Below are 27731 nucleotides of genomic sequence, written 5' to 3' on the forward strand. Positions count from 1 at the left end.
TTGAATGCCTGAGGGATTGTAAGGTGTGTGAAAGAGAGGTGTGGAATGGAATGGAAGGGAAAGTTTCCCCAAATGTGCAAAAGACAGACTGTCAAACAAAATGTTGCCACATAGAACAAGGAGGATTGACTGGGTTTGGAGTGAAATGGAGAAAAGGAAACAAGCTGAATCTCCAGGGGAAATCTTTGTGACCACAAGAATGAATAGGTCACGGCCCTGTCATTCTAGAGGAGGCTGGAGCAACTCCATTAATGGGGAATTTTCAGGAAATGTGGATGTAATAGAAGGACAAGCATGGGCTGACCTTGAAAGGGGCTCTTCTGGAGACCTGCACACACTCCTTCCCCACCGGGACTGTTGGACGATACCTGGCATTGGCTCTTTCTTTTCTCTTGCGTTAGACACACTCAGGACACCTCCTGAGAGCCAAGTTCAGGGCCTACTTGCTGCAGCAGAAGAGCCATGAGCACAGTATTTGAATCACTTACATTTTTGGTTAGGAGTGGTTCTCAGAATAATCCAGAAAGTGTAGTTTGAGGATTTTTTTTTTTAAGAAAATTAAAGTCTGATATTACAGGTCCAAGATTCTATAATGAGGCTCTTTGCACTGAGTCAAAGGAAAATGAGAATAGTTGCTGTCATTCTCTTCCTGTGCTTCTTGGCTGCCATTTTAAGAGTGTTGGTTCTTCCTTCGGGGGAGGGTTAGGGTATCAGAGGGGTCTCTCTAGCCTTCCAGGGTGGTACCTGTGTTCCACAGAGGCTTTGTGGTGTGTGCAGCCCCCCTGGGCTAGGCTCTCTCCTTTCCCCCTGGGAACACCTATGGATCCTTCAAATGCCTTTTTTCAGGAAGCGTATCTCTGAGGTTGTGAACAGAATGGTTGGGCTGATGAAAAGGAAGGCAGAGGGGATGTTTGCAAGCCCAGGCTGAGAGCTTCCCTACTGATTGGAGCTCCCATTTCCCAAGCCCCCTCTGCCTCTCAGCTCTCAGTACATCTGGCCTTTCCTTGCTCGTGAATCCATTCCCCACAGTATCTATCTCAGAGCTTTTCTGCTTCCTTCATGCCCCTGAGCAGCTCCCCCCAACCCTCCCTCATCCTCGGCTAGCTGATGTGAATGCTGTCACTTCCCCACTTCTTCCCCCCATATTTGCCTCCCTCACCTCCCCTTTCCTTCCTGCCTCCTCTCCAGGCCACTCTTCCTCTCTCATCGGTGGGTTGCCTCCACTCGGCCCGGGATCCGTTCCTTTTGTACCGGCTTCTTCCCCTCGCCCCATAAACACAGCCTAGTCCTCCGTCCTGCCAGCCTCCTGGAAGCCGTCCTCCACTTGCATTGCCTCCACCACAGCTGTGCTCCTGTCCTTAACCCAAAGCTTCCCGAAGCTTCTTCACCTCATGACACACAGAGGAGATGTTGCTGTTTGAATGGCACAAGGGCCGTGGGCACCAGGCTGCTGGAAAACGGGCTCTGGCTGCCCTGAGGGTGGTTCCTCCCCGACAGCTTTGCGGTTCCACTCTGCCCCCCACCCCACCCCGTACCTTTCCCCCCAAAATGCCTTCCTAAAGATCACCTTTAAGCAAATACTAAACACAAAGACATTTTCTTTGTTTTCATCTTCCTTAACATCCAAGTGGCATTTGACACTCGCTGGTGGTTAAGAGCTCAGACTCTGGCGGTGCTGCTGTGGCTCAGTTCCTGGCTGGGCCTTTTCCAGCTTATGACCTCGAAAGGTTACTTAACGTGTCTGTGCCTCGGTGTCATTCTGCAAATGAGGATAATAAAACCTACATCATGGGGTCGCCGTGTGAGTTAAATGGCTTCCCTGGGGAAAGCGTCTTGTCTCGCTGTAAGTGCTATATATAAGTGTCTGTTGGGGCTTTTGAGTACCTCTTTGCTAAAGCCCCTTTCTTCTAACATCAGACCCTCCTGATTTTTTTCCTATGTCTTTGAGCTCTCTTGCTTTTTGTTTTCATTCTCCACATTGTCTTTTTCCCCCCAAAAATGGAGAAGGTAGTAGAGAATGCAGCCTTGACTCTCACTTGCCCTTTCTTTCTTTCTTGAACCTTCCCACCAACACCGCCAGCTCCCCACCTGTAGACCAGTCATCTCCCCAGGCCCCAGACCCACACCCCGACTGCCTGCTACATTGCCCACCGTCTGGATCTCCTCCCTGCACCTCAGACTCCCAAAAATAGTTGAACGTTTCTTTTATTTTTATTTTAAAAGCAATAAATTGCTCATCGTAGAGAACACAAGCAAATTTAAAGGATACGATACAAGCCAACAGTAATCCCACTGCAACAAGCACCAGCACTAAACTTGGGCGTGTCTTTGAGCTCAGTGGGTCTCAGCCCGGGCCGAGTCTCCCCAGGGCATCGATGTTTGGCAACGTCTGGAGATATTAGTGGTTGTCAGCTTTGGGTTGCAGGAGGGGCTACTGGCATCTATCAGATAGAGTCCGAGGATATCACCAGACATTCTACGGTGTACAGGGATAGGCCCCCACAACAAAGAATTGGTCCACTCAGTAGTGCTGAGGTTGAGAAACCCCATTCTGGACTTTGTCTTGACATAAATGCTCCAAATAGAGTAAGTTCGAATTACTTTTCTCTTTCTACCTCCACCCTGCTTGTCCGCCTCTGTTCTCATCTGTCACATATTTGGCATCTACCCCCAGGCCTTCTCCCCCATCCGGTTTTGGTATTGATGACCACTCACCCCAACTAAGGAAGGGGCACTCCAGCAGGCCCTCCACCTTGAGTCCCCTCCTGCTTGGCCTGGTCTGGCCACCCATGTGCTTCCAGACCTTCTGTTGGCCTCTGCTGCCTGTCCACTGTCCACGCCTCAGAGTCTGAGCTCCCCGCGGGCAGGAGCTTCCACACTGATTGACCTTCATGCCTAGCTGGAACCTAATGCCATCCTGAGCACCGAGTCGGTGCTTGGCAAAGCTCTGTAGAATGTGTTTGGGTGAATGGTTGCATGAAAGAAGAACCTGAAATAAATCCTCCTCATGATTCCCTCACAATCTGTCTTTGCAGATCCTTGGTGAATGGTTTGGTCGGACCATCATTCGCTCCTGCACCAAACTGAGCTACGAGCACGCACAGAGCATGATTGAAAGCCCGACTAAGAAAATCCCTGAGAAGGAGCTGCCCCCCATCTCCCCGGAGCACACCAGCGAGGAGGTACACCAGGCCGTCTTGAATCTCCACGGAATTGCAAAGGAGTTACGCAAACAGCGGTTTGTGGACGGCGCGCTGCGTTTGGATCAAGTCAGTCACTTTTTTTTTTTTTTTTTTTTTTTTTTTTTTGGTGCAACCAACAGATTTGACTTGTGCTTGAGCCCAGTGTGCGTAAGATTCAGCATGGCAGTCTTGGGACCTTCCCTCCTTTTTCCCCAGTCACAGCCCTAAAACGTTGTTCTCTGAGGCAGGCAGGAACTAACTCTCACCCGCTCTCCAGACTCCACAGACACACGAGGCCCACTGACATGAGCCAAGGCAAAAGGGTCGTGTCTGTGTGGGCGGCCCTGTGACCAGAACTCCCAGCTGGTCCTTCCTGGTAGGCCTGTAGCCCGTATTTGAGCCTTACCTCAATTCCTACCTCAAATCCCTCTGAGTGGAGGTGAGAACAGGAAACACGGAAGTTTAGAAGGTAGTTGACCAGTATCGGATCATGAGGCTTAGAAAAAAAGGCATTTCTTCTTATCCCTTGTCTTCCAAAAAGAGTTATATGTTTATAATTCTGGATTCGTATTTGATTGTTTTTTTTTTTTAACGTTTATTTATTTTTGAGACAGAGAGAGACAGAGCATGAACGGGGGAGGGTCAGAGAGAGAGGGAGACACAGAATCTGAAACAGGCTCCAGGCTCTGAGCGGTCAGCACGGAGCCCGACGCGGGGCTCGAACTCACGGAGTGTGAGATCGTGACCTGAGCTGAAGTCGGCCGCCCAACCGACTGAGCCACCCAGGCGCCCCCTGGATTCGTATTTGAAGAAGCAGAGAGCTGAGGAGACTGTGGAAGGTTGACCGCTGGAGAAAGTGACGGCCCAGAATGGTATGACTGCTCTTTGAGTACCACAGCCATGCCGGTGGCCCTCTGGGACTTCGGCAGCTGTCACTCAAACCCGGTCACATTTCCAAGTCCGTTTCCACGCGCAGCAACTCTTAAGACTTGGGAATTCTTTCCTCAATAGTTGTCGGTACATTATGGAGTCGAGTCCGTGTTCCGTGTATCGTGCGATTTTTTTTCTTATGTTTCTTACCCAAACCCCCAAGAACTGCCCGCCTTGCCTGGTCACTGTGCTTGGGAAGTTTCTGGGTGTATGAAAAAAGAGTTGAGCCTCAGGATCGGCTGATGGAGAGGACTGGCAAGAGCGCAGCCTCACAGAGACGTCTTTCTCTGAGTGTCCCAGCTTGGAGAGATCTCAAAAGCCTTTCTAATTGAAGGCTCCATTTCATCCTACCCTTTGTGATAAGCATCACTAACGCTTCTCAGCGGGCATTACAAAGAGTTGCTGCCCTGGGCCTAGGATTAAGTTAGCAGCGTTTGGGGCAAGTGGATAGTCTGTTGTGTCCCTGCTTGAGGGACCTTCCGGAGCTCCCATGCTCCCCCTCCCCAACCTGGGCTCAGGCAGCCTGAGCAGACCTGTCTGTTCACAAATGCTGATGGGCAGACCGTAGTCGGAGTGGCCGCCAAAACAGACCGCAAAGCCAGTAGAAGAGGGACCAGAGGCACAGGAGATGACGGAAAATGTCCTTCCTTTCGTTCAGTGAAATTCTTTGTGGGGGTGTGAACACACCTGTTCTCACTCACCAGTGGCTGCCTGGTTGTCAAATCCAAGGATGCTTTTCAGTTCTTGCTTCCTAGACTTCTGTTCTGCATTTGGCCCTTTGAAGCTCACCTCCTGGTTCTCTGCTCCCCTCTGTACATCTCCATTAGTGTCCCGCTGGTCGCTTTGCAGAAGCCTCTTCCTCTCCTGTCCCCTATAGGGTTCACATTCCCTAGGATGTACCTCACCCTCTATTTTTTCTCTGTCCACACTCCCTTCCTGAATGAATGCTCTACTCTTATGATTCTAACTACTGACTGGTTGCTGATGATGCCGAAATCCGTCTCTCTGGCCCTGCCCTCCTTCCCAAGCTCTAGACAGGCCTCTCCACCTGCCTCTCCACCTGCCTTCTTGAACTTTTCACCTGGATGTCCCGTGGTCACATCTGCCAGTGTGCCTCATTTCTTCTGCAGGACCCAGTGATCAGTACCCACGGCATGCTGCGCGGGCTGGCTAACGCTCCCTCCTTCCTCGGTGCACCCCCCCACCGTGTGTTTCAGGAGCCCTCGTGTGTTTCAGGAGCATTCCTAATTACTCCCAAACCTGACTGTGCCGGGTTTGTGTGTGTTGCTGTAATTATGCAGTCTAACCGACCAAATAAGAGCATAAAAAAAAGCTTTTGTTTCTGAGAACTAAAATTGTTTGAAAAGATTCAATGAGGATAAATCTTTAAAAACTCTGCTGTTTGGGTATGACAACTATAAAAGAGTAGGGGGTTGGGGCCCCTGGGTGGCTCAGTCGGTTAAGCGTCCGACTTCAGCTCTGGTCGTGATCTCGCAGTTTGTTGAGTTCAAGCCCCATGTCAAGCTCTGTGCTGACAGCTCAGAGCCTGGAGCCTGCTTCCGATTCTGTGTCTCCCTCTCTCGCTGTCCCTCCCCTGCTCACGCTCTCTCTCTCTCTCTCTCTCAAAAATAAAAACGTTAAAAAAATTTTTATAAAAGAGTAGGGGGCAAAAATCATAAAATTCAGGAAGAATTCTGTACTCAGATGGCTTTACAGAAGTCTAAGTTCTCCCTCTCTTTTAAAGAAACAGAAACTATAAATTATAGACGATAAATTATGAGTTTAATTTATGCAGAAAAAATATGTAGATATCTAATCGGCATCCTCTTTTAAAGGGCTCTGTATTTTTAAAAAACGAATGAATGCATATCTATATAAATTAAGTTAAAACAAGGGGGCGCCTGGCCGGCTCAGTTGCTAGAGCGTGCAACTCTTGATCACAGAGTCCTGAGTTCAAGCCCCCTGTTGGGCATGGAGCCTATTTAAAAATACCTTTTTTAGTTAAAAACAAGAATAAATTCAGTTGGAATAAATGTTTAGTTATAGATAGATAGATAGATAGATAGATAGATATCTTCTGTATGATTCCCGTCTTTAGCCAGCTCCTAGAATAACTTCCCAACTACTGCCTCAAGCACATCAAATGAGAGGGTTTCTGTTACAACATTTTAGAGATCTTACCCTATCAGATTGTTACAAAGTTTGATTGGATTAAGTATATGAAATACTCTATAACTATGAAAATATAAAGGATCAGTTAGGTGATCTCAGCTCACATTGGGATCCTAGGGGTGTGGTAGTCAAGGTAGAAGAATGATCACAGATTACTGATTGACACTGACTGATCTGTTGGCATATCTTAGAATCAGAATTTTATTGCTGAAAATAACCTTAGACATCTGCATCTCATTGGCCCTCACAATTTGTAAATTAGAAAGCTGATGCCCCCTCAAAGGTTATATGCAAGTTGCTTATATGCAAGCTGACTCTTTGTTCCGTTTTCCTCCACTTAAACCATGCTGACTTAAGAGAGAAAAGCTTTCCTTCAAAGTAAGAAAAGGAAAAAAAAAAACCCTCAAAAGTCCTAATTAGGTTCCAGTTAATTAAGGTTTGAAAATAATGGATGTACATCCTTGGAGTTGATTCCTTGGTTCCCCAGAAAACAAGTTGTGTGGACCACAGCTTTAGAAGGAGGAGCACATCAATCTCCCTCAGCAAGGGACACTGGCGAGATCCTTTATAAATCAGCTAAATGTCCCTATTCAGAAGTCACCGCATTTGTTCTCCGGTGCCTGCTGCCTGCATTTGCCCTCGCGAAAACCCATTTTTCCTCAGTGCTTTTGGCGTGGCCTGCTGCTTGGAGTTTCTCTCTGATGCTTTGCTTGCCTCGTTTTACCATGTCCACATTTTTGGTGGCAGTCCTAAAAAAATACACCCTTTTGCACCAGCCTCAATGAGAGAGGCTCTGCGAGCGGGTCTGCCGTCGTGTCACACAGTATGCCCTTGAATGCAGAATAAATCTGCTAAAGCAGAAGTTACACCTTTGTAAGAAATCAGTTCATCGTGATGACCTTCCAAATAAGTGAGGTGGAGGGTACTCGGGTAGCGCCTGTTTGTCCATCAGGGACAGACTGGTTCGGAGGCTGTGAGAGCCACAGCAGCGCAGGACTGCTTGAGCACTGGGTGCCTGCAGTCAGCCGCTCGGGCCGGAGCTGCCTCACCCACACCTGAGACAGTCTGGGCTGGCGCCAGCTCCCGGAGGACCACCCGCTAAAGTCTTGTCTGCTTCCCCGAGTATGCTGTCAAATGTTAGCAAGCTCTGTACGTGGTGTGCAACAGATTGGGAAGCACTGCCTTAGAGGTCGGATTACTTGCCTCAAATGTCTCTTTTACCTAGAGCTCGAACCTGGTTCTAAAGAGGTTCTAGCTCAGTGAAGTGACATTCCTGTGTTTTCACTGCCCCAAAAGCAAATGCAGGTGCCAGATGCATTTTTTTTTTTTTTTTTTTTTGCTTTTTGGTTGGAGGAGTTGAAGAGTATCCCTTCCAGGTGGTTTCTTCCCATCTTCATGCTTTCTGCGGTCATGTTCATTCTAGACTTTAACACGGATTCTCGTTTTATTTATGATCACATACGTCACTCCTCTGTTTCTTAAAAGGGGGCACCAGTGTTTTTGTGTTTTTCAGAAAAGTAACCATTATGGTTGGTCATCATATGCAAACCTTGAATTTTGAGGAAGGGGAACCGTGAGAAGCTCTCCCTCGTTGCTCTGGTTTTTGCTCTGTGACTCGGGCCTGTCCGACAGGCCTCGAGAGTGTGCAGAGCTCTGGTTCTTCTGTTTGTGCCGACACGAAGCGTGCTCCCAGCCAGCCTCCTCGCCAGAGAGGCAGATGACTCTGCCCATGACGTGACAAGGCTTCGGGCTCCTTTTCGAGTCTGTGCCTTAGCGTTGGCCTTAAAGAAAGGATAGCAAGGGAGGGTAGCGGAGTGGTAAATAGAACCGTCAAAAACGTCTCGGGGAGTATTGATCATTTTCAGGAAACTACACCAACACTTTTCTGGGGCTTTCCCTCCAGCCCGACATTCCTCAGGCAGGACGTAGCACTTCAGAGAGAGCCCACTCTGTGCCGGCTTCTTTGAGAAACCAGCGGGATGGCCTGCAAGAAACTGGGCCACTTTTGGGGACCCCCAGCAGGTGGACAGGGATGTGAATGGCTCCTACTGAGCCATTGACTTTCTGAATTTAGAGAAAGTTGTGGTGAAGAAAAGCTTATATTTCCATCTTAGGTGATTCCTCCAGCCCAAAGGAGCCTTTACTAAGTTCTCAGCTACATCTTATAGGACTCCCTCCTGGCATGATTTTGAAGCCCAAACATCAGGCAGTATCTTTGAGTGGACTTGACTATAAAGATAAACTTGTTGGTAAAATAATTTTTGAATACCGTGGGACCCAAGCTGCTGTGGCATGCTGTTCTGGATGTCCTTGGCCTAGCCCAGCCATTGAGTTGGGGGTCGGCAGACTTTCTGTAAAGGGCCAAATAGTCACTATTTTAGGCTTTGTGGACTGTTGCAGTGTGAGAGGAGCCGCAGACAGACACGTGAGTGGGGCCGTGTGCCGATAAAACTTTAAGGACGCTGGAATTTGAATGTCACAGAATTTTCACGTCACAAAATAGTATCCTTCCTTTGATGATTTTCCAATCATTTAAAAATGTAAAAACCCCATTTAGTTCATGAGCCGTTCGAGAGCAGGTAGAAGGCTAGGTTTGGCCCGTGGTCCACAGCTTGCTGACCCCTGCTTACGTGAAACTCAGCTCTGCCAACCCACGCAGCGCATCCTCGCCGCACAGGGAATCTGGGCTGGGTAATGGAGAACGTTGTGCTAAGTTAGCTCTCGGGGTGGTTTCATGCAATTAAGGAAATTATTCCTTTGATTAGTACCATGTGTAGCAGGTCCAGTTGGAGGGCAGAAGTGGAGGAATGAATCAGTTTAGCACCAGTTCCCTTTACCCTAGTTACAGTCAGGTAGCTTTAATTAGCCAGAAGCAAAAAGAGCAGTGGCTCTCATTTGCCACCTCTGCGTGCTTGCAACCTCTTCCCAGCGGGTTCTCGTCCGTCCCCAGCCCACCTGCAGTGGTGCTGGCCCCTCCCTCTCGTAGGGCGGGACTGCTCGTGGCAAAACAGGGCTCTCCGGAGGGCTCTCCGGAAGCTGTGTGGCATGTCCGCCCCACCCCACCCCTGTTGCTGTATGTAGCAATACGTTTTGTTGAATCATACGTTTACAGTTATAGAGAGAAATGTCTCTGTTCCTCCTCTCCAGTACAGTTGTTTGCAAGAAATGAACATTCCAGCTCTCTACTGTTTAATTTTGGGGCAGTGTGATATTTGGTGCGAGGTGAAAAGGACGGGATGTTCATCCTGTCTGGCTCTTCCTTGGTCTTATTATTTACGTCATCACTGAAACACAAGGGTAGGCTGTTGATCAGACGGTAGGACATGTTTGTAGAATTGGTCTCTGTTGTCTTAGCCATAGAGTTCTTCACTCGGCTTGTGTTCCAAAAGCATTTATCGGGTACCTTGAATGTGCTAGTTGCTGGAGATGAAGGAATAAGGAACGAAGGAATGAGACTCAAGCCCAGGTTCTTAAGTTTACAGTGAGCTGAAGGAGCCAGCAGACCACCCAGAAAATTAAGAGTATGGTGAGACTACGTTGGAGAGGACCAGCACAGTCTCAGGGGATCAGGGAAGATTTGCCAGTGGAGACGGTGTGTACTCTAGGATTTTCAAAAGGTCGAGGGGCTAGCCAGGCCCCGAAGGCAAGAGAAGGCGGTCCAAGCAAACTGCTAGTGCAGGCATGCAAGGGGCAAGAGATGGCACATTTGGGCAATGGCACATTGTTCCAGGGTACATGGTGCTGGTGCAGAGGGGGGAGAGTAGCTAGGAGAGGAGGCAGAGGCTAGGCCTTGAAGACTGCAGGAGTGAGCTGGGGGAGCCATGGAAGATTTTAACCATGGAAGTGATGTGATCAGGACTGTGTTTTGGAAAGAGCTGATGGCTGGGGGATGGAGAGTAGACGGAAGAAGAACAAAACAGAGAAAGCTCATAATCCATCAGAGAAATGACGAGGGCCTGACGTGAGAGGGAGGCCACGGGGCAAGAGAAAATCACAGATCCAAGAGAGGAAGGAACATGGAGGCTTGACAAATGGACGATCTTGATTAGATGTGAGGGAGAATGGAGGAATCGGGTCTCTGGTTTGGGCATGTAGGTTATACAGTACAGTAGGTTGTATTGACCCGGGCACACCTGGATGGAAGAGTTGAAAAGCAAGATAATTACGTCTGTTTAGGATCTGTTGACCTAGGGTCTGTTGAAGGGTCCACTGGAGAGGGACAGGTAGAAATGTAAAGTGAGCATGTGGGCGTAGGGGTTCAGGGGTCAGCCGGGAAGGTTGGCCTAGAGGTAACCATTTGCTAGCCAGGAGCATCTAAACGGTCCGTAAGCTGTTTAGGAATGAGCTCTAGTGCGGAGGACTCTGGAATGAGCAGCCATGCGGCACTAGACAGGCAGGAGGGTGAGAAACACTTCCTTGTGCCCAGTTCTTAGGTAGTCTTCTCTGATCCCCTCTTTTCCCTAGAAAGGAGGCTTTATAGCAGATTACAAAAGCATAAGTAAATTCCTTTGTCTATAAAAAAGTAAGTATATTCTCATGTTATAAAATTTAGAAAATATAACAGTGTGAAGAAATCAAAACTACCTGTAACTCTATCACCCAGAAAGAGCCACTGCTAATATTTTGTCATATTATAGTTCCTTATGAATATCCTCCTTAACACTTCATGGCAAGAGGGAGGAGTGGTTAGCATAACATACATATAATTTTTATGTCATGCTTTTTAATATTATAAAATGAGTTTTTCTCATGCAATTCAAAATTCTTCTAAACCATTTTAGTGCCTATGTAATATTTCAACATATTAAATGCTCTGGAACACTTAACCATGCCTCAACTGTGGATATTTAGATTACAGTTTTACTATACAATAAATAATAATGCCATAAGCTACCTTGTGTTCATAAGTCTTTGCTCTGATCTCTGATTATTTCCTTAGGACAGTCCTAGAACTATGCTGATAGAGTCACAGGTACAGACATATTTGAGACTCTTCAGGGGCGCCTGGGTGGCTCAATCGGTTAAGCATCTGACTCTGGATTTCAGCTCGGGTCATGACCTCGCGCCGTTCATGAGATTGATTCTCTCTCTCTCTCATGTGATTCTCTCTCTCCCCCTCTCTCCCTGCCCCTCCCCTGCTCGCTCGCTCTCCCTCCCTCTCAAAATAAACAAACTTAAAGAAAATAGAAAGAATCTTCAAACATTGCCACAGTCCCTTCCAGAAAGGTTGTACCAACTTCTCCTCCTGCCAGTAGCCTATGAATACTGGCACCTGTTGTGGAACTGTCAGGAGTTCTCTGTCTACGAGGGGTGTATCTGTCTGTCTATCTCTGCCTCTCTTTCCCTCTCTCTCAAAGTTGTGTCTAGGTCTCCTGAAATATCCCGGTGGCTGTGATCTTGGGTTATTCCTTCATCTTTCCTGTTTTGTTGATTTTATTTTCATGAGGTCTTGCCTATATAGACTCTTCCTACGTGCATTAACCATTATAGAAAATACTCCTAAGAGTCCTAAAATCTAAAATGACCGAGAGAGGTGGTTGAAAGCATCTTGTTAACCCCTTGCTGAAGCCGAGACTGGAGAGCAGCCCCTCACCCCAACCAGGTCCATCTTTCTTCTCATTAGAATCAGTAAAGAAACCCATCCTCTTTGAAATGGTTCTGAGAATTATTGTTGCATGTTTAGATCCTCAGAGAATATTTGTAACTTCACTAGCTTTATTTGTGGCTCTTACCTCCTGTGTATAATAGCTTTGGGTTGGCCTGAAGTGAATAATTATAAGGAAATCCAATTCAATTAAAACTACAGGGCAGAATAGCTCTATGTAATCTTTGCCACCATAAGAATTGCTACACTTCTCTCAACTCTTGGTTTCGGCTCAGGTCATGATCTCGAGGTTTATGAGTTCAAGCCCTACATCAGGCTCCACGCTGACAGCTGGGAACCTGCTTGGGATTCGCTGCCTCTCCTCTCTCTCTGCCCCCCCCCCCCCCCCCGCTTGCATGCTCACTCTCTCTGTCTCTCTCTCTGTCTCTCTCTGTCTCTCTCTCTCTCTCTCTCTCTCTCTCAAAATAAATAAGTTTGGGGCGCCTGGGTGGCGCAGTCGGTTAAGCATCCGACTTCAGCCAGGTCACGATCTCGCGGTCCGTGAGTTCGAGCCCCGCGTCAGGCTCTGGGCTGATGGCTCAGAGCCTGGAGCCTGTTTCCGATTCTGTGTCTCCCTCTCTCTCTGCCCCTCCCCTGTTCATGCTCTGTCTCTCTCTGTCCCAAAAATAAATAAACGTTGAAAAAAATAAATAAGTTTAAAAAAATTGCTATTGCTTCTTTTTAGGGTAGACATAAACAGTACAGGAAGGTTTCTACTGGAAGGTCAGGCTTCTGTTTAAATGTTGACAGATGCACATTATTTCATCCATGGAGATAGTTCTAGAATTAGCAAGGCTTAAAGAACATCAGCCTGTCAGTTTTTCCCCTGTTTTTCCCAGTTACCGCTTTCATACTAACTCTATTAGTGAAATTTTCATTTAAAGGTTCTAACTCATTTATAAATAAGTCTATAGCTAAGAATCTGTGCTCCTTTGAGCGAATCAGCACCCGGCTCATCTGCATGGCCTCTGTGGAGGGGAGGAGAGCAACAGGGCAAAATGGACTGCAGCCTCAGGCCTCGGGGAGACCTGGGAATACAGGGAGTCCTGTGAGAGAAGGGGAGGGGTGAATCAGATGGCACTCTAATTCCACACAGGGTCTGGGAAAACAGTCCGTACTTATGCATCCCAACAAGAGACAGACCCGAAGACTTGACCTAGTTGTATAGACGTAACACTAATTACAGCCACTGTGGGAGCTGAACACTATCTGTGGCTTGTTAACATACACATAAAAACTCACATATATCATTAAGTGTCAGAGTGACTGTGCCGAGCAACTTGTTATTACAACCCCAAACTCTTCATGTGCTCACCCTTCCTTTAGGCATGCCACATAGTCATTTACTCATAATTTTCAAAAATTAGAAGGAATATGGCTAGTATTATTCTGGAAGCTATTAAAAATACAGACTCAGACATGATCTCGGACCCTCACCAGGCAGATATTTCTTAAGTTCCTGTTGTGTTACAAGTACCGCTCACAGCTCTATAAAGGAGCCTTAGACAGTGGAAGACGAACTTCCTACCTTCAGGTTGCACAGTGAACTTGAGAACTCTGTGTACTTACAAGAAACCCCAATAAGATAAAAGCAAGGGCATAGTCCGCTGTCACGGGGCAGAAGGAATAGGTTATTGGGTAGGGTGGGATTCGTAAAAGAAGGCTAGCTTGGGAAGGGAAGCCCCGACTCACTCGGTGGTGAAGGGCGGGGAAGGGCATAGCTGGCGAGGAGATGCTGAACGGCATGGAATGCCCACCCTGTTGAGACTTCATGGGACGCACCCCATCGCGCTGCTCTCTCCTCTGCGTTCTTTCCGAACCCACTGAGAAATAGACACACAAGTCAGACTGAGGTCGAAATAATCCAGTACTGATAAAGTTTGCACGAGAGAAGGCAGCTTGAGCAGGTTCAAGCATTTGCAATAACCCAGAAACTAATGTTATGAAAAGAAACTCTGGTTGGAGTGATTAGAGGGAGCAGAAGGTAGCCAGAGACAGAAATGTGCTCCCTACCAGACCGGGTACCCCAGGGATGGTCCTAAGTGTGACCTTCACTACTCTCCGGTGCCCCTAGGAGGTTCCCGGGCAGTGGCCGCTGCTATGGCCAGAACAGACCCTCAGCAGAACTCTGAGGACTGTGTCTTATGATTTTACCAAGTGAACTTGGCTCTTACCCTACTTCTAGAAGCTTTTCACTTGCCTGCTTCTTTCTGCTTGCCTCTGTCCAGGCTCATTTCTTCAAGAAGGGAAAAGCACACCCCGCCCGCCCTTAAACCTGTCTTAGTTTCGGGGAACCTGAAGACTGAACCTCCAATCCCGCTGCACTGGCCAGCCCATCCTTCCCTCCCACTTAGGGCTCCCCTAGCACTTTGTTTATAACTGTCACCTGTCTTGATCACATTGTCACACTGCTTTGTCATTTTCCATTTTCTTCCCTGTCTCCTTCTCTGAGACAGTGACTTCCTTAAGGATGGCGCCTTGTTCATCGTTGGATCTCCACCCCCTGCACAGTGCTTGTTTGTAACCAGGTGTTTCAAGGTCTCGAAGCATCTCTGTACTTACTGGTCTTTTTAAAAGATGATAGTGGTTGTGATCTTGGAGAGGGACTGTAGCTCTAGAAGAAAGCCGTGCTTATGTAAGAGAATTAAATGCACATTATAAATCGGAGGTTTCCTCCCCTTTTGCATAAAAGGGTTGGGTGTTTGATTCCTTGCCAAGGCATCCAGGATGTAGAAGAGGGTGTAATGAGGACTTTCTCAAGGTGGAGCTGCCTGGACAGGTGTGAAGAGGCAGGAAGCTTCAGCACCCCAGGGGGCTGGCAGTGCTTCTGAGGCATCCTGAGCACTTCCGTGTTCACCTCTGTGTCCCCAGACCAAGCTGTGCCCCTCAGGGAGCCTGGCAGAAGAGGCTCTCCAGGAGAAGGCAGAGACCCCCAGTGCGCTACCCTGCGAACAGAGATGTTCAGGCTTGTCCGAGAACTGGCTTGCCAGCATGGAAAGGTGGGCAGGGCACCAGACCCCCCCACCTGCCTTTCGCAAGTTTCCATCTGGAGTGGGCTGATGTCAGCTGCTGTCCCCCACCCGCATGACAAGATGGGAATGGTTTGTATACCATGATGAGATCCCCAGTCTGTGCTTCCTCTGTGAGTTCCGATCAGAGCCTGGTTTTGCTGTTCATGGAAATGATTTGCACCAGACAGAGGTTCTGTGTTAGTTGCTGCTGGGCTGTCTGAGAAGAGTAGATACCTCACGTCACGGTTCAAATTGAGAGTGTTCCCAGATGACTCAGACTTAAGTCCCTAGCGTTTCCAGGGGGCAGAGAAGGGAGGCAAGGGGCTCTCACTCTGACAAGATGATGTATAAGAAACTTCTGGGGGTCGAGCAGGGGAGTGGCCAGCACCCCTTGTTCCTCTCCGAGATGCAAGCCTTTCAGGTTCCAGGCCTCTCTGTCTTTTGGGTAATTGTATTCATGATTAGGAAGGGCTTGGACTCTCCCTTTTCTGTTCACAGGGCATTCTGCACGTCCTCACCCTGCCCCCCGTCACACCCCACGTCACTCGAATGTGAGCCAAACGGCTACATAAGAGATGTGGAACCCTTTGACGTTAGTAAAACCTGCACTGGGGAAAGGGAACCCTGGCAGCTGATCCTGGGATTTTACCATGACCGTGTCCCGGGGCTGGCCCAATTGATTTTGGTTTCCATGGTTCAGTGAGCCAGGGGGCTCTGCTCCTTTTTGCTATCCTCAACTCCGCTGCCGGATTGAGTTCCCCCAAGGCTGCTTACACCTGTCACTCAAGGACCTGCAGTCTCCTGAAGCAGATTTCATGGACCAGTCATGTTTCCATAAATAATCCAGGACAAGATAGAAGATTGCTAGTTTGAATTTTGCCAAACAAGGATATTGTCTTCAAAAGCTCGTTACCGTCTGGGGCGCCTGGGTGGCTCAGCTGGTTAGGCAGCCAGCTCTTTATTTCAGCTCAGGTCACGATCTCACGGTTCGTGAGTTCGAACCCCACATTGGGCTCTGTGCTCACCGTGCGGAACCTACCTTGGATCCTCTGTCTCCCTCTTTCTGGCCATCTCTCTCTCTCTCTTTCAAAAATAAATAAATGTTAAAAAAAATTTAAATAAGCTAGTTACCGTCTATTGTCATAATTTTATAAATGAAAACGTTTTAGCACCGAAATGAAGGAAAGGCATGTTTTACAGTATGAAGCAGTCCTTTACATTGACTTGGTTGAGCTTTGTGGAAAACCTTTCTTTTTGTTAACCGCAGACCAGCCTTTGAGGACAACTGGGTTGCACCATCAGCTCCAATGCCTCCTGGCTTTGGAGACCATCTGTGACGGCCTGTGTTTGGTGGGCCCTGAGTCCCCCCAACCTGTCTTCCTGACTCAGCCGTCCTGCTTTCACACAGCCTGGGCCTCCACCTGTCACCCCCGTCCCACACACCTCCCTTCCTCCTCCAGAAGCCTCTCCAAACGGACTGCCTCCTCCCCCCACGTCTTCTCGAGGCTCCTGATGCAGTGCTGCTGGGTTTTGCATTCATTTCGTCTTGTAGTTTTACTTCTTTATTCCCCTCCTCTCCCTCCCTGTCTGCATTCTTGAGTATCAGCTGTGTAGAAGGCAGACGCGTGGCTGCAAATTCTCACCCAGACATCTGCGGTGTCGGCACAGAACAGGCGTGCTAAAAGCAGTTCAGAGCCCTCTGAACGTCACCTGAGGTCAGCGGGTGTCCATTCTATGTGAAGTCTAGAACTTGAATATATAGTCCCGTTATTCCTCAAGAAATTCCCGCATTTTAAAAGAATAGTACTACTATAACAGTTTATTTTGTAACACTTCTTCCATTCCCATTTTAAATGGGCTGTGGCAGATAGTTTTATTTGTATGCATGTATGTATTTATTTTGAGAGAGAGAGAGAGTGCACATGTGCCAGCACAAGCGGGGGAGCAGCAGAGGGAGAGACAGGATCCCAGGCAGCCTCCACATTCAGCACGACTGTGAGATCATGACCTGAGCCGAAATCGAGTCAGACACTTAACCAACTGAGCCACCCAGGTGCCCCGACATTTTTAAACTAAAGAGAATTGAAGAGCTTTAAAAGTATTTTGTAACTTTATCTCTTTTGACTTATCTTTTTAATTTCCCACACGTTCTTTTCATATCCACCAGGTACAAGTACCGTGCTAGGTACTGGGGACAAAGAGACGAGAGCATGGTCCCAGCTCTCCATATCCCAGCCCTCAGAGTAGCTGACCGTCTCGTGGAAGAAATAGGGACACAAATAGAACAGAGGATGCAAAGGAAAAAGCCTGGAAAAACCCAACAGGCCGTGTTGGTTTGTGTGGAGATGGCTGCTTAGGTGTTTTATATGAGAACATTAGTTATGGTTTGAGGGGGCCACTTTAAAAGTCGATTAGAAACAAGGTCAATCCGTTTTAAAAAGTTGTCTCCTGTACAAAATAGAAATTAGCAATTTGCTCCAAGAAAAACGATGGAAATGCTGAAAATAAATTACAGTTATTGAACTGCCCCTTGAATGGTGACCTCCTGGGATAAAGGAAATCTGCCAGAGTGGAAGGAAGGAAGTGCAGACCCGAAGGGCAACACCCAGGGAGGGAATCCCGGCAGGTTTCTTATCTTCTTGTCAGCATTGAATTGGCAAGCTCCTAAATACGAAAATTTGCTAATGAATAACAGTCTGCGGGGTTTGAAGTACACTTGAACAGGGAGCCATTAGGAGCTCTGAGAATGCAGGCTTGGCCTTGGGGCAGTTTGAAACTGATTTGCTACAATCAGTTTCCTTCCTTAAATAACGAGGAGCTCTCCCCTTCCGGTCTGGCCCTCCTCCCCAGCCAAGTACCGGGACCAAGCTGGAAGTCTTGCCTGCCTCCCTGGCTGGCCTTCGGGGACACACTTCTGAGCTCAGAGTGGGAGCAGAGGTCCTGAGCTTCTCCCTTTCCTCCGCCTGCCTGGCTGTCCAGCTTCCTGGCCTGGATTCCTGACTCCTTGTTGCCGAAGACTTCTTGGTTCCTGTGGAGATCTGTCCCGTTTGCCCGGAGGCCTAGCTCTGAACTCCTTATTGGTGCACACTTCCGCCGTAGCCTGCCCCAGGCCCAGATTCCGCTCTCTGGTCGCCACCACCTACAAGTCAGTGAGGAGTTACAGAACGGACCCTGTACCAGACCGCCTAGGTTCTGACCCTGACTCTTGCACTTAGCTGCGTGACTTTGTTTTCTGTACCTCAGCCTCCTAAGATAATAATGAGTAAAATAAGATTACATATCCCTGAGATAATCATACAACGGAGACAATGTGGGGCACCTGGCTGGCTCAGTTGGTAAAGCACGTGAGTCTTGATCTCAGGGTTGTAAGATCGAGCCCCACTTTGGGTGTAGAGATTACTTAAAAGATACAGAGATAATGTTCCTGAGACAACCATCAGTAAAATGGAGATCATAATAGTACCTGTGCCATCAGGGTATCGCTAGGTTAGTGACTTGTACCCATAAAACGCTTGCAACGGTGCCTGAGGCATTACTCCAAATGGCTGTTAGCTGTGTGGCCAGATGCTGAGAAGGACCCAGTTCTGTCCTCACTGAAGAGCCACCTCTAGCAGGCTTGTAGTGGGGCAGTGGGGGTCGCCGAGAGCCATGGCCTGGAATCACTTCCCCTCATCTGTGATCCTTCACGTGGGTCTGGGCCAAGGGGAAGGATTTGAAATGGAGGTGCCGGGCTGAGCCTGGGTCCTCTCGACGCCTCCACGGGGAAGCAGGGACTGGTCCAGGTGGGCTGGGGGTGTGGAGGGAATACAGCCTCAGGAGGTCAGACCAGAGCAGGTTTTCAGGCACTCAGGCATTGGTACTGGATTCATGCACAGGGGATACCTTGCAGGGTCTGTGAGCAAGGAAGGGAAGGACATGGAGTGCCCATCAGACTCCAAGTCGCTCAAAAAAGATGCAGAATATTCCACGGTCGGTGTAGGCCTCCCTGATGTTGTCACAGGTAGGCCGCTTTTAGTTTTTGCTGTTGTAAATAAGACTGCAATGACTATTCTGCATAAAATTCAGACACCATTTTGGATTTTTTCTTTAGGGATACATTCTTGGAATGACTGGATTGAAGGGAATTAACTCTTTTTCTATGATACTTTTCTCTTTTTTGATTAACTTTTATTTTACTAGAAAAGTAATACATGTTTATCTTATTGAAATTTAGAAATGAACAAGTAAAGCCAGTATGGGCATCGGTCACCCATCATCTAGTAATAACATTTTTCTGTGCATCATTCTTGAAGCTTTTGATACAAACTGCCAGATAACTTTCCAGAAAGGTTAAACTAATTTAGGCCTTTTCCAGCAGGGAACAGTAGCGCATTGTCACTGCCTCTCACCAAACTGAGAGTTTGTGGGTTTTATTTAATCTTCGATAATATGATCGGTTGAAAATGGTGTTTTATTATTGTTTTGACTTGCATTTGTTTTACTGCTCATGAGCTTGATCAACTCCTGAATACTCTCTGCTATGTCTGTGGAAGGGCCGATTTTATACACAGTCACGAGGATCTCCTAACACCTTTAGCACTAGCCCCACCAGCCACGTTTTTAGCCAGAATTACTTTTTTTTCCCCTAGTAAGGTATAATGTACATACAGTAAAATTCCCTCTTTTTTTCTATCACCCCAAAAAATTTCTACTTCCCCCCTTTGTGGTCACACCATCTCCCCTACCCGTAGCCACTGCTCTGTTTTCTGTCCCTGTTGTTCTGCCTTTTCCAGAATGTTATACAGATGGAATCATACAGTTGGTAGCTTTTTGAGTCTAGCTTCTCTCACTTAGCATCATGCATGTGAGGTTCACCCATGTGGTTATGGGTACCAGCGGTCATTCCCTTTTGTTATAGAGTAGTATTCCATGATGTTGTAGGTGGCTCACAGTTTATCTGTTTACCAGCTGAAGGATATTTGGGTTGTTTCCAGCTTGAGGCAGTTACAGAATAATGGTGCCACAAACACCTACGGGCTTTAGTGTGATGGTTAAGTTTTCATTTCACTGTAAATACCTAGAAGGGAGAATTGCTAGGTCATGTGGCAAGTGTATATTTAACTTTCTTTAAAAAACAAACCTGCCAAACTATTTCCCAGGGGAACTATACCACTCACCAATAAGGTATGAGAGTTCTAGTTTCTTTACATCCTTACCAGCACTAAATATTGTCAGTTTTTGTTTTGTTTTTAGCCAGGTTAATAGGTGTGTGGCAGTAATTCATGAATGGTTTTAATATGCATTTCTCTCCTAACTAATGATGTTAAAAGTTTTTTTCATGTGCATATCTGCTGTCTGTATGTCTTTTTTGGTGAAGTTGCCTGTTCATATCTTTCACCCGTTTTTTAATTGGGTTATTTGGTTTTTTATTACGAAGTTTTGAGAGTTCTCATCTTTTGGACATAAATCCTCATTCAGCTATATGATTTACAAATGTTTTATCCAGGTCTTTGGCTTGTCTTTGCATTCTCTTATTTCTTCACACTCTCTGGCTTGTCTTTCTATACTCTTTCAAAGAGCAGAAGTTGTAAATTTTGATGAAGTCCAACGTATCAGATTTTTCTTTTACGGGTTTTGCTTTTGGTGTACTATCTGAGAAATGTTTGATTAAGCCAAGGTTATAAAGATTTTTTTCCTGTTTCTTCTGGAAATTTTATAAGTTTCAGGATTTACATTTAGATTCTCCCTTCTTTTTAAAATACTTATTTCCTGGGCCCGGAAGTTTTTTTGAAAACAGTTCCTGTAATTGAGCACATTTGGGATGGGGTCGTCCTGAGAGCCTTGACAGGCACATTGCCCTCCAGGAACCATTTGGAAAGGTGTGGGCATCAGAAGCTTCCTCAGGAGTGGCTTTTAAACAGATATGAGGCTTCTCTGGTTTAAGATTTGGCATAAAAGTGAAGATTGTATCTTTTTAAAGGAGGGTACAGATGATAGGAGAAAAACCTCTAAACTTTCTAGATAAATCCTTCTGACTGCTGCACAAAGTCGGGATGGTAATGGTGCCAAGCATAGGACTATGTCGATTACATGCAAATACCCATGTCAGTGAGTCACCCAATCATGCTTTAATCTCATAACCAAGAGGCTTTTAAAAATTATAGTCAACAAGGCAGCTTGCTAGTTATGACTGCCATTGGAATTGGGTTTTCCTTAGAACAGCTGGAGTATAATTTAGTGGGAAGAAAGCCTAATGTGGGTGAGAGGCCAAGGATTGCTTGCCTGGGAAGGATGTGCAGCTAACATTTGATAGAAATCTGTGAAATGACCTACCTCAGCCAAGCTAAGTAGAGGCCTGCCATCTTTCATCCATGGGAAAATACACTACAGCAAAAGTATTCAGAAAACAACTTTGATTATCGACTTTGTATCAGTCACTGCAAGATAGGTAAGACATGGCCCTGTCTCTAAGAAATGGTTGGTTTCAGAGTGTGCTTTGTACTCAATTATAGAATCTGGGAGAAGATTCCTGTTCTAGTAAAGGAGAGCAGTCGAGAGGCTATTGGAAATGGCTTCTTAAAAGATGTTCTGGGCAGAGGAGTGCAAGGGTTTGGTATGTTCTGGGAGGTTCAGGCCACTGGCGTGGCTGGTCATGGGAAGGGCTCACAATGGCAGTGGGAGATACTATTGAAGATGTAACCAGGGCCAAGGTTGGAGGACCTTTTTTCCTCTGCCCTGAAATACGAGTGCTTTCTTGAATTCATCATGGTATCATTGAAGCGTTTCACGTATGGGAGTGATGGGATGGGATTTTCTTTTTAGAAAGATCTCTCTGGCAGCTCTGTAGAGAACGAATTGGAAGGTGTCAAGATGGACATCAATCAGTCCAGTTAGATGGCTGCAGCAGGAATCCACATGAGACCCTCTGGGGCCCTAACCTGAGGTCACACGGCTGACAGATGAAAAGGATATTGAAGAGGTGGAATCAGACCCAAAAAAGGGAGAGGGTACGTCTAGATATGCCTGGGTTTCTGACTGGGAAGCCAGGTGGTTGTGATGTGTCCCAGGAGAGCCCCCACCACACTGGAAGAAAAAGCAGACATAATTTGGGGACCCCCTGAGCTTGAGGTGCTTTGGGCCATCTAGTTAAAGACACCGTCAAAGCAGCCAGCCAAGCAAGCCTGGTGTGCCTTTACTTCCCCCGCCTCCCCCCCCTCCACAGGTTCTTCCTCTGTTGGAGGTAAGTGTTCCTGGAAGCACCAGAAACATGTATGCCTTCCAAAGTACAGTAGGCAAGACTGGAAACACAGTATAAAGGCTGGGTGAGCAAGGTGGGGTGAGCACACGCGGACATTGGGGAGCGACATGCGGCACACCACCCGGAGCTTCTGTCCCCCCACCTAGAGCCTAGACGCCACACTAGGGCTTCCCCTCGGCACGGAGCTGGAAGAAAGCAACCCTCATTAGCTCTTGTCTTCCCTCCCTCCCTCCTCACCTCCTCTCTTCCCAGCTGAGCCCTTCTCATTTGTTTTTAAAAAAAAAAAAAAAGGGAATTCACTCCCAGTCCCTTTGAAGCCCAACATGTCAGTGATAGATGAGGCAGTATTCTTTGACTTCAAAGGGGAAAAAGTGAGTGAGTGAATGCAGGCCAGGGGAGTTGAAAAGTCCAAGGGAACAGGAGACACATGGGGTGACCCCCCCCATCAGGAGGAGCGCCCTCGATCCCACCCCTGCTGGTGCCATGCAAAGGCACAGACAATGCCACTTTCAGTAAATCGTGAAGGATCCTGAATACCCGTTTTTGTCCATTTTCAATGGGCCTCGGGCATATTGCTTAAGATATAGCTGGCCATTTGTGCCGGGTTCCCAGCTACTCAAAGGCTCAAAGTCGAGTGCTCTCTCAACTGTATAATGGAGTCTTTGCATATGTGATTTTTGGGGGAGATTTTTTCAGATTTCCACAGCTCGTCAAAGTAAGGGTGACCTTGTGGGTAGTGTGGGCCATTGACCCCCATCACACATCCAGCCTCTGAGTGATGCTGAGCTTTGTGGGGTATCCATGCAGCACCTAATTCAATCACGCATCTGACCCCTGCCTCTCTCTGGCATCCTCCTCCTCTCTGTGCTCAGTGTGCTGCCGGGGGCCTCCGCACAAACCCCGGCTGTCCTCTGGAGGCCTTCTGTGCTAAACACAGAGCTCTTGGCCATCTGTCCCGCTTTCAGAACTCTCGGCCCCCTGGTGAATCTGGCATGGGGAGTGGCTGCTTGTTCTCAGGAGGGTGTGTGCCTGAAGATGCCTGTTGGAAGCGCCTTTTAAAAGTCCCCAGTTGTTTCCACGGTGGAGTCTTGGGAAGCAAAGGGAAGCATGACCTGGGGTCATTTAAGGGCTGACGTGGTCACTTCCTTAATCGTCTGTGACCGTTAAGAGCCTGATTTTCTATAAAGAGGCACAGAGGCTTCCTTGGCTTATTATTAATAATAACAAACAGCTAGAATTTATGGAGTGCCTGCCGTTTGCCAAGTGCTTTCACATGTTACCTCATTTAATCCTTAAACCTTCTACCCATTTTGACAGACGAGGAAACTGAGATTTGGGTTAGGTGATTAGTCAAAAGTCACATAGCTAGAAGCAGCAGAGTGAGAATAGGAACTTGCATTATTCTGCTTCTTTTCTCTTGTTGGTTGTCATTTTATGTTCTTCTGCAAATCAAACAGATGGGTCAAGTCATACTCTTAGGATAACTTTGAAGAGCTGTTTTAAGATATTATTATATTATTCCATTTCTATAATCTCCTGGAAATGACGAAATCACAAAGCAGGAGAACAGAGCATGTGGCCAAGAGTTTGGGATGGTGGGGGACGGGAAGGTGGTGTGGTGGGGGGACAGTTATGTATCCAGGTGGCAGTAGATACACTGTTTCCGCAAACCGATGTGACCCAGTGACGTGGAACTAGGCGTGTGTGTTGTGCCGATATGCAGTGTGATACCGATTCTAATGATAGAAGCCGGGACCTTCGGTGGAAATCGGGTGAAGAGTACCCGGGACCTCTCTGCACGGTCTTTGCGCTTTCTGTAAATCTGTAATGATCTCAAAACAAAACAAAAAGTGAATTTTTTAATTCACCCGTGAGGTACACCAGCATCGCACCCGGGAAGGGCCAGGTCCCAGCTCGGGGGCTGCTTGCTGTGAGAAAGCAGCACACGTCAAAGAGCTGCCAGTGGCCTAGGAGGGGGCACAGGCTGGAAGAGGGGCCAGGTTTCAGTCTCTGTCAGATGTCTTCTGGGAACATCCTGAACTGAGAGTCCGGGCCCCGGGCTCGCGGCTCCCAGCTGCAGCTGTGTGACCTGGGGCAAGCTTCCCGACTCCCGGGAACCTCCATGCCCCCACTATAAAGTAAAAACAGCAACAGCACTCACCCTCTGAGGTCAAGAGAATCCAGTGAGAGAACGCATTAATGTGCTTAGCACAGAAAAGACTTACCGAGTAAGTTCAGTAAATCCTGACCATTTTCGTTACCGTCATCGATGTTATCTTATCTGTTCCCAAGTTGTACCCTCCACTTTGTAGTCAGATCAATCTCATTCGTCGTCACAGAACATTGCATATTTTTTTAAGATTTTTTTTTTTTAAGTAATCTCCATACCCAACGTGGGGCTCGAACTCACAATCCCGAGATCGAAAGTCGCATGCTCCGCCGAGTCGCCAGACACCCCCAGAACAGCGCATGTTAATTCTCATTTCTCTGGTTGTGGTCATTGACTCCTGTAACAGTTATCTGTTGAGTACCTACTTCGCCGAAGACTGGTAGATACTAGAGACGCGGTGATGGACGTGACCCATGTGGTCTGTGCTCTAGGAGGGCTAAAGTTCCTGAGTTTTGTCCCACTACCTGGCATTTCTCACCTATGCTTTTCAAACCCTCTCTGTCCTGCCAGACTCACCTCAGGCCTCATCTGCCCCACGTAGGCCACTCTACCAGATCCCTCTCTGACCTCCGACAGCATTGGAGTCAGTGTGACTTAGTCATCTCTGCCAGCCTAGACTGTCCTTTTTCCCCTGTGCTTCCGTGGTGCCTGGCACAGTGCTGAGCGACACAGGGACCGTGCTTGACAAGTGTTTGCTCGCAGATTTGTGAAACGGGTGGCCAGAAGGAACTGCAGAGAATATCTCTTTGGAGGCTTTCATTTTATAGAGGAAGTCATGGAGAGAGGCCCGTGACTTAAATAACAAAAATTGGCTACGTGAGTCCCCAACCCATTTCTTCAATAGCAGAGGCCCTATATTAATCTTAGATTTTGTTGTTGTTGCCTTGTTTTTCTCTCTTTATTCCCGCCCTCCAGCCAACTGGTGTGAGGAGCCCTTGACTCTATTGGTCTTATTACTAACTAGCTCTGTGACTGAGCATGTCAGCCAGAGGGCAGGTGCGTGGAACCGGAAAAACAGAGCCAGCCCATCTCTCTCTCCCTCGCTCGCTGTCACTCGAGTGGTCCCACCCAGGCATCTTCTTCCTCCAGCCCAGCTTCTCCCCCTGAAACTGGGCAGCCCCATTTGCCCAGCCTCTCACTCTGGCTTCTTGTCTTCAATTCCCCTGGACAGAGGAGGCCCCCACCTTGTTCTTCAGTAATGCCTCTGCCAGCGAGCCTTGGAAGACTGACACTCAGAACACCATTTACTGTCCTGCGTCTGTTAGGATCTAGAGGAGAGAAGTAAATTGTTGGAGCCCCTGGCCTCCAGCTCAGTGCCCTGTCGGTGAGAGAAGAAATAATAGCAAGCGTGGCCCAGGGGGAAACGCACACTTCAGTTAGGTGGGGCTGGGCTCCGTCCCCGGGTCTGCCGTCTGCTGATCTGTATATTGCCTGACTCTGGGCTGGCGGGTTATCTGACGTCTCTGAGCTCTGGTGTCCTCGCCTTTAAAATAGGAGTCGGTAGCACCATACACATGAAGGTCCTGGCACCGTGTCTGGTCGCATATGGAAGCTGTATTCCTCCTGCTAATGGCAGGACCCTCTCTCACCTAGAAATCCTTCGGTCAGTAAAGGCTTGGGGGTGGGGGGAACCACAGAGTCATCGCTTGGGATTTCTCTATTGGAGCTTCCAGTCTCGTTGGGACAGTAGGATAGTTAAACACACAGCTAAAGACATGTTCCAACTTGAGAAGAAATGAGAAGAATCGGACCATGATAGAAGCAATTTTCTTGCATCCGGACCGTCAGAAGCCAGCCCTGAGCTGTGCTCTAGCAGGTCGTTGCGGCCTCTTCCTCTCCCGAGTGGAGATTAGCAGACAAGTTGTTGCTGGTGCAGGGGTGCTGGGCAGCCTCCACGCCGAGGCGTATCTGCCAGCCTGGCAGGGCCAGGGAGGGGCAGACTGGCCTCCCTCCTTTTCCCTCCTTGGGAAAGCAGCCCAAGGAGCCTGGGCACCAGAGAATAACCGCCAGGGCTGCCGTGTGGTCAGACCCCGTGTCAGCGCGGCACCTGAAGTACCAGGACCGTGGGGGCCACGGTGAAGCTTTAAACATCACGTCCTCCTGCCGAGAGGCTCCCCAGAGTCTCCTCCGGTGAGGAAAGTGAACCCTACTGCTGTGGAAATCCCTCAGGTTCAAGAGTGATCACATTTGGAACTGTTGCGGCCCCGTCAGCTTGTTCCAGCGTGCCATCAGTTCATTACAAGATACAACCCCGGGCCTTGTGGCAACAGGAACATCTATTGACTATTTGCCATAGGCAGGTGCTGTTCTGATGTGTTTTTCCTCATTTAATTTTCACGAAAAACCTATGAGGTTGGTACTAGTATCATCCCCATTTTACAGAGGAGGAAACTGAGGTGCAAACAGGTAAAGTAACCCCCTGAGGGAATACAGCTAATGGGAAGAAAAGCCAGGAGTCAAAACCAGACCGCCTGAAGAGCCTGTTCCTTTCTGTTTTGTGCGGCCAACCTCCTGGTGTGGGTGCTTGTTGATCGGCCCACCGGTTCACAAGTACAGTGACCTCCTCCCTGATCCTGTGAAGCCCGTGTCCCAGGCAGGAGGGTCTCGGCAAAAGCACGAACTCTTAGAAGTGCTGGAAAGAGAACTCGTCCAGTCTAGTGGGCAGAAGGTTAGAGCAGAGGACCCCCAAGGTCCCTGCAGACCATGAGAGCCTCTGCCCCTAGTGAGAATATACACAGGCCAGAGGGAAAACCACTGTCTGCTTAATGAAAATGTTCCCCTAAGATTATTATGAAACTTATTTTTGTAACATTTAACATCATGTGTAGTTTCTTAAATGATTTTCAACTATGTGAGATTATCCAAGGATTCTCTGTTACCAAAGCTGATTTTTCAGTTAGTGAGCCAAATAGAAAGTCTGTCCATTTTCCTCCTTACTGGATCCTGGCCCTTCCTGGTACCCTCCACTGACCTCTGTCCTTTTTTTTTTTTTTGCATTTCATCTTAGGGACAAACTTCTTTCTGTACTTACTTTTCTTCAAACTTCACAACACCCTCTTTTTACCACAGATAGAATGGCATCAATTAGAGATATTGTTTATAATGAAATAGCTGAGACACTAATAATTATCTTGGATGAGAGGAGGAACTTCAGGTAACCACAGGTAGGGAACTCCTAGGTGTCCCTTCCAGATTGTTATGAACAATCCAGTAAGTGTTGTCAAATCAGCAGGCGTTTTGTGACTGGGTGGTGGTGATGGTCCGTGATTCTTCTCCCAGGGGGTGCTAAGTCCTCTGCTGCAGGCTGACTGCAGCTTGCACGGACCGGGAAGAATAGTAGATTGGCTGCCCCAGGACCAGAACGGACCTTAGAATGTTGTCCTAG

At 47.8% G+C, this 27731-nt stretch overlaps 1 protein-coding gene across 7 annotated transcripts in view; it reads left to right on the forward strand.

Moving 5' to 3' along the window:
• The window catches only part of DIS3L2 (DIS3 like 3'-5' exoribonuclease 2), a 350877-nt gene that overhangs the window by 268204 nt on the left and 54942 nt on the right, over positions 1-27731 (forward strand). For all 7 annotated transcript variants that reach the window (XM_030324128.1, XM_030324127.1, XM_030324126.1 and 4 more), the window contains one exon: positions 3036-3269. In XM_030324128.1, coding sequence (XP_030179988.1) covers positions 3036-3269 — 234 coding nt within the window. The remainder of the gene's footprint in view (positions 1-3035; positions 3270-27731) is intronic.

The sequence above is a fragment of the Lynx canadensis genome, chromosome C1 (assembly GCF_007474595.2).
Source record: "Lynx canadensis isolate LIC74 chromosome C1, mLynCan4.pri.v2, whole genome shotgun sequence".
Classification (NCBI taxonomy): Eukaryota; Metazoa; Chordata; class Mammalia; order Carnivora; family Felidae; genus Lynx; species Lynx canadensis.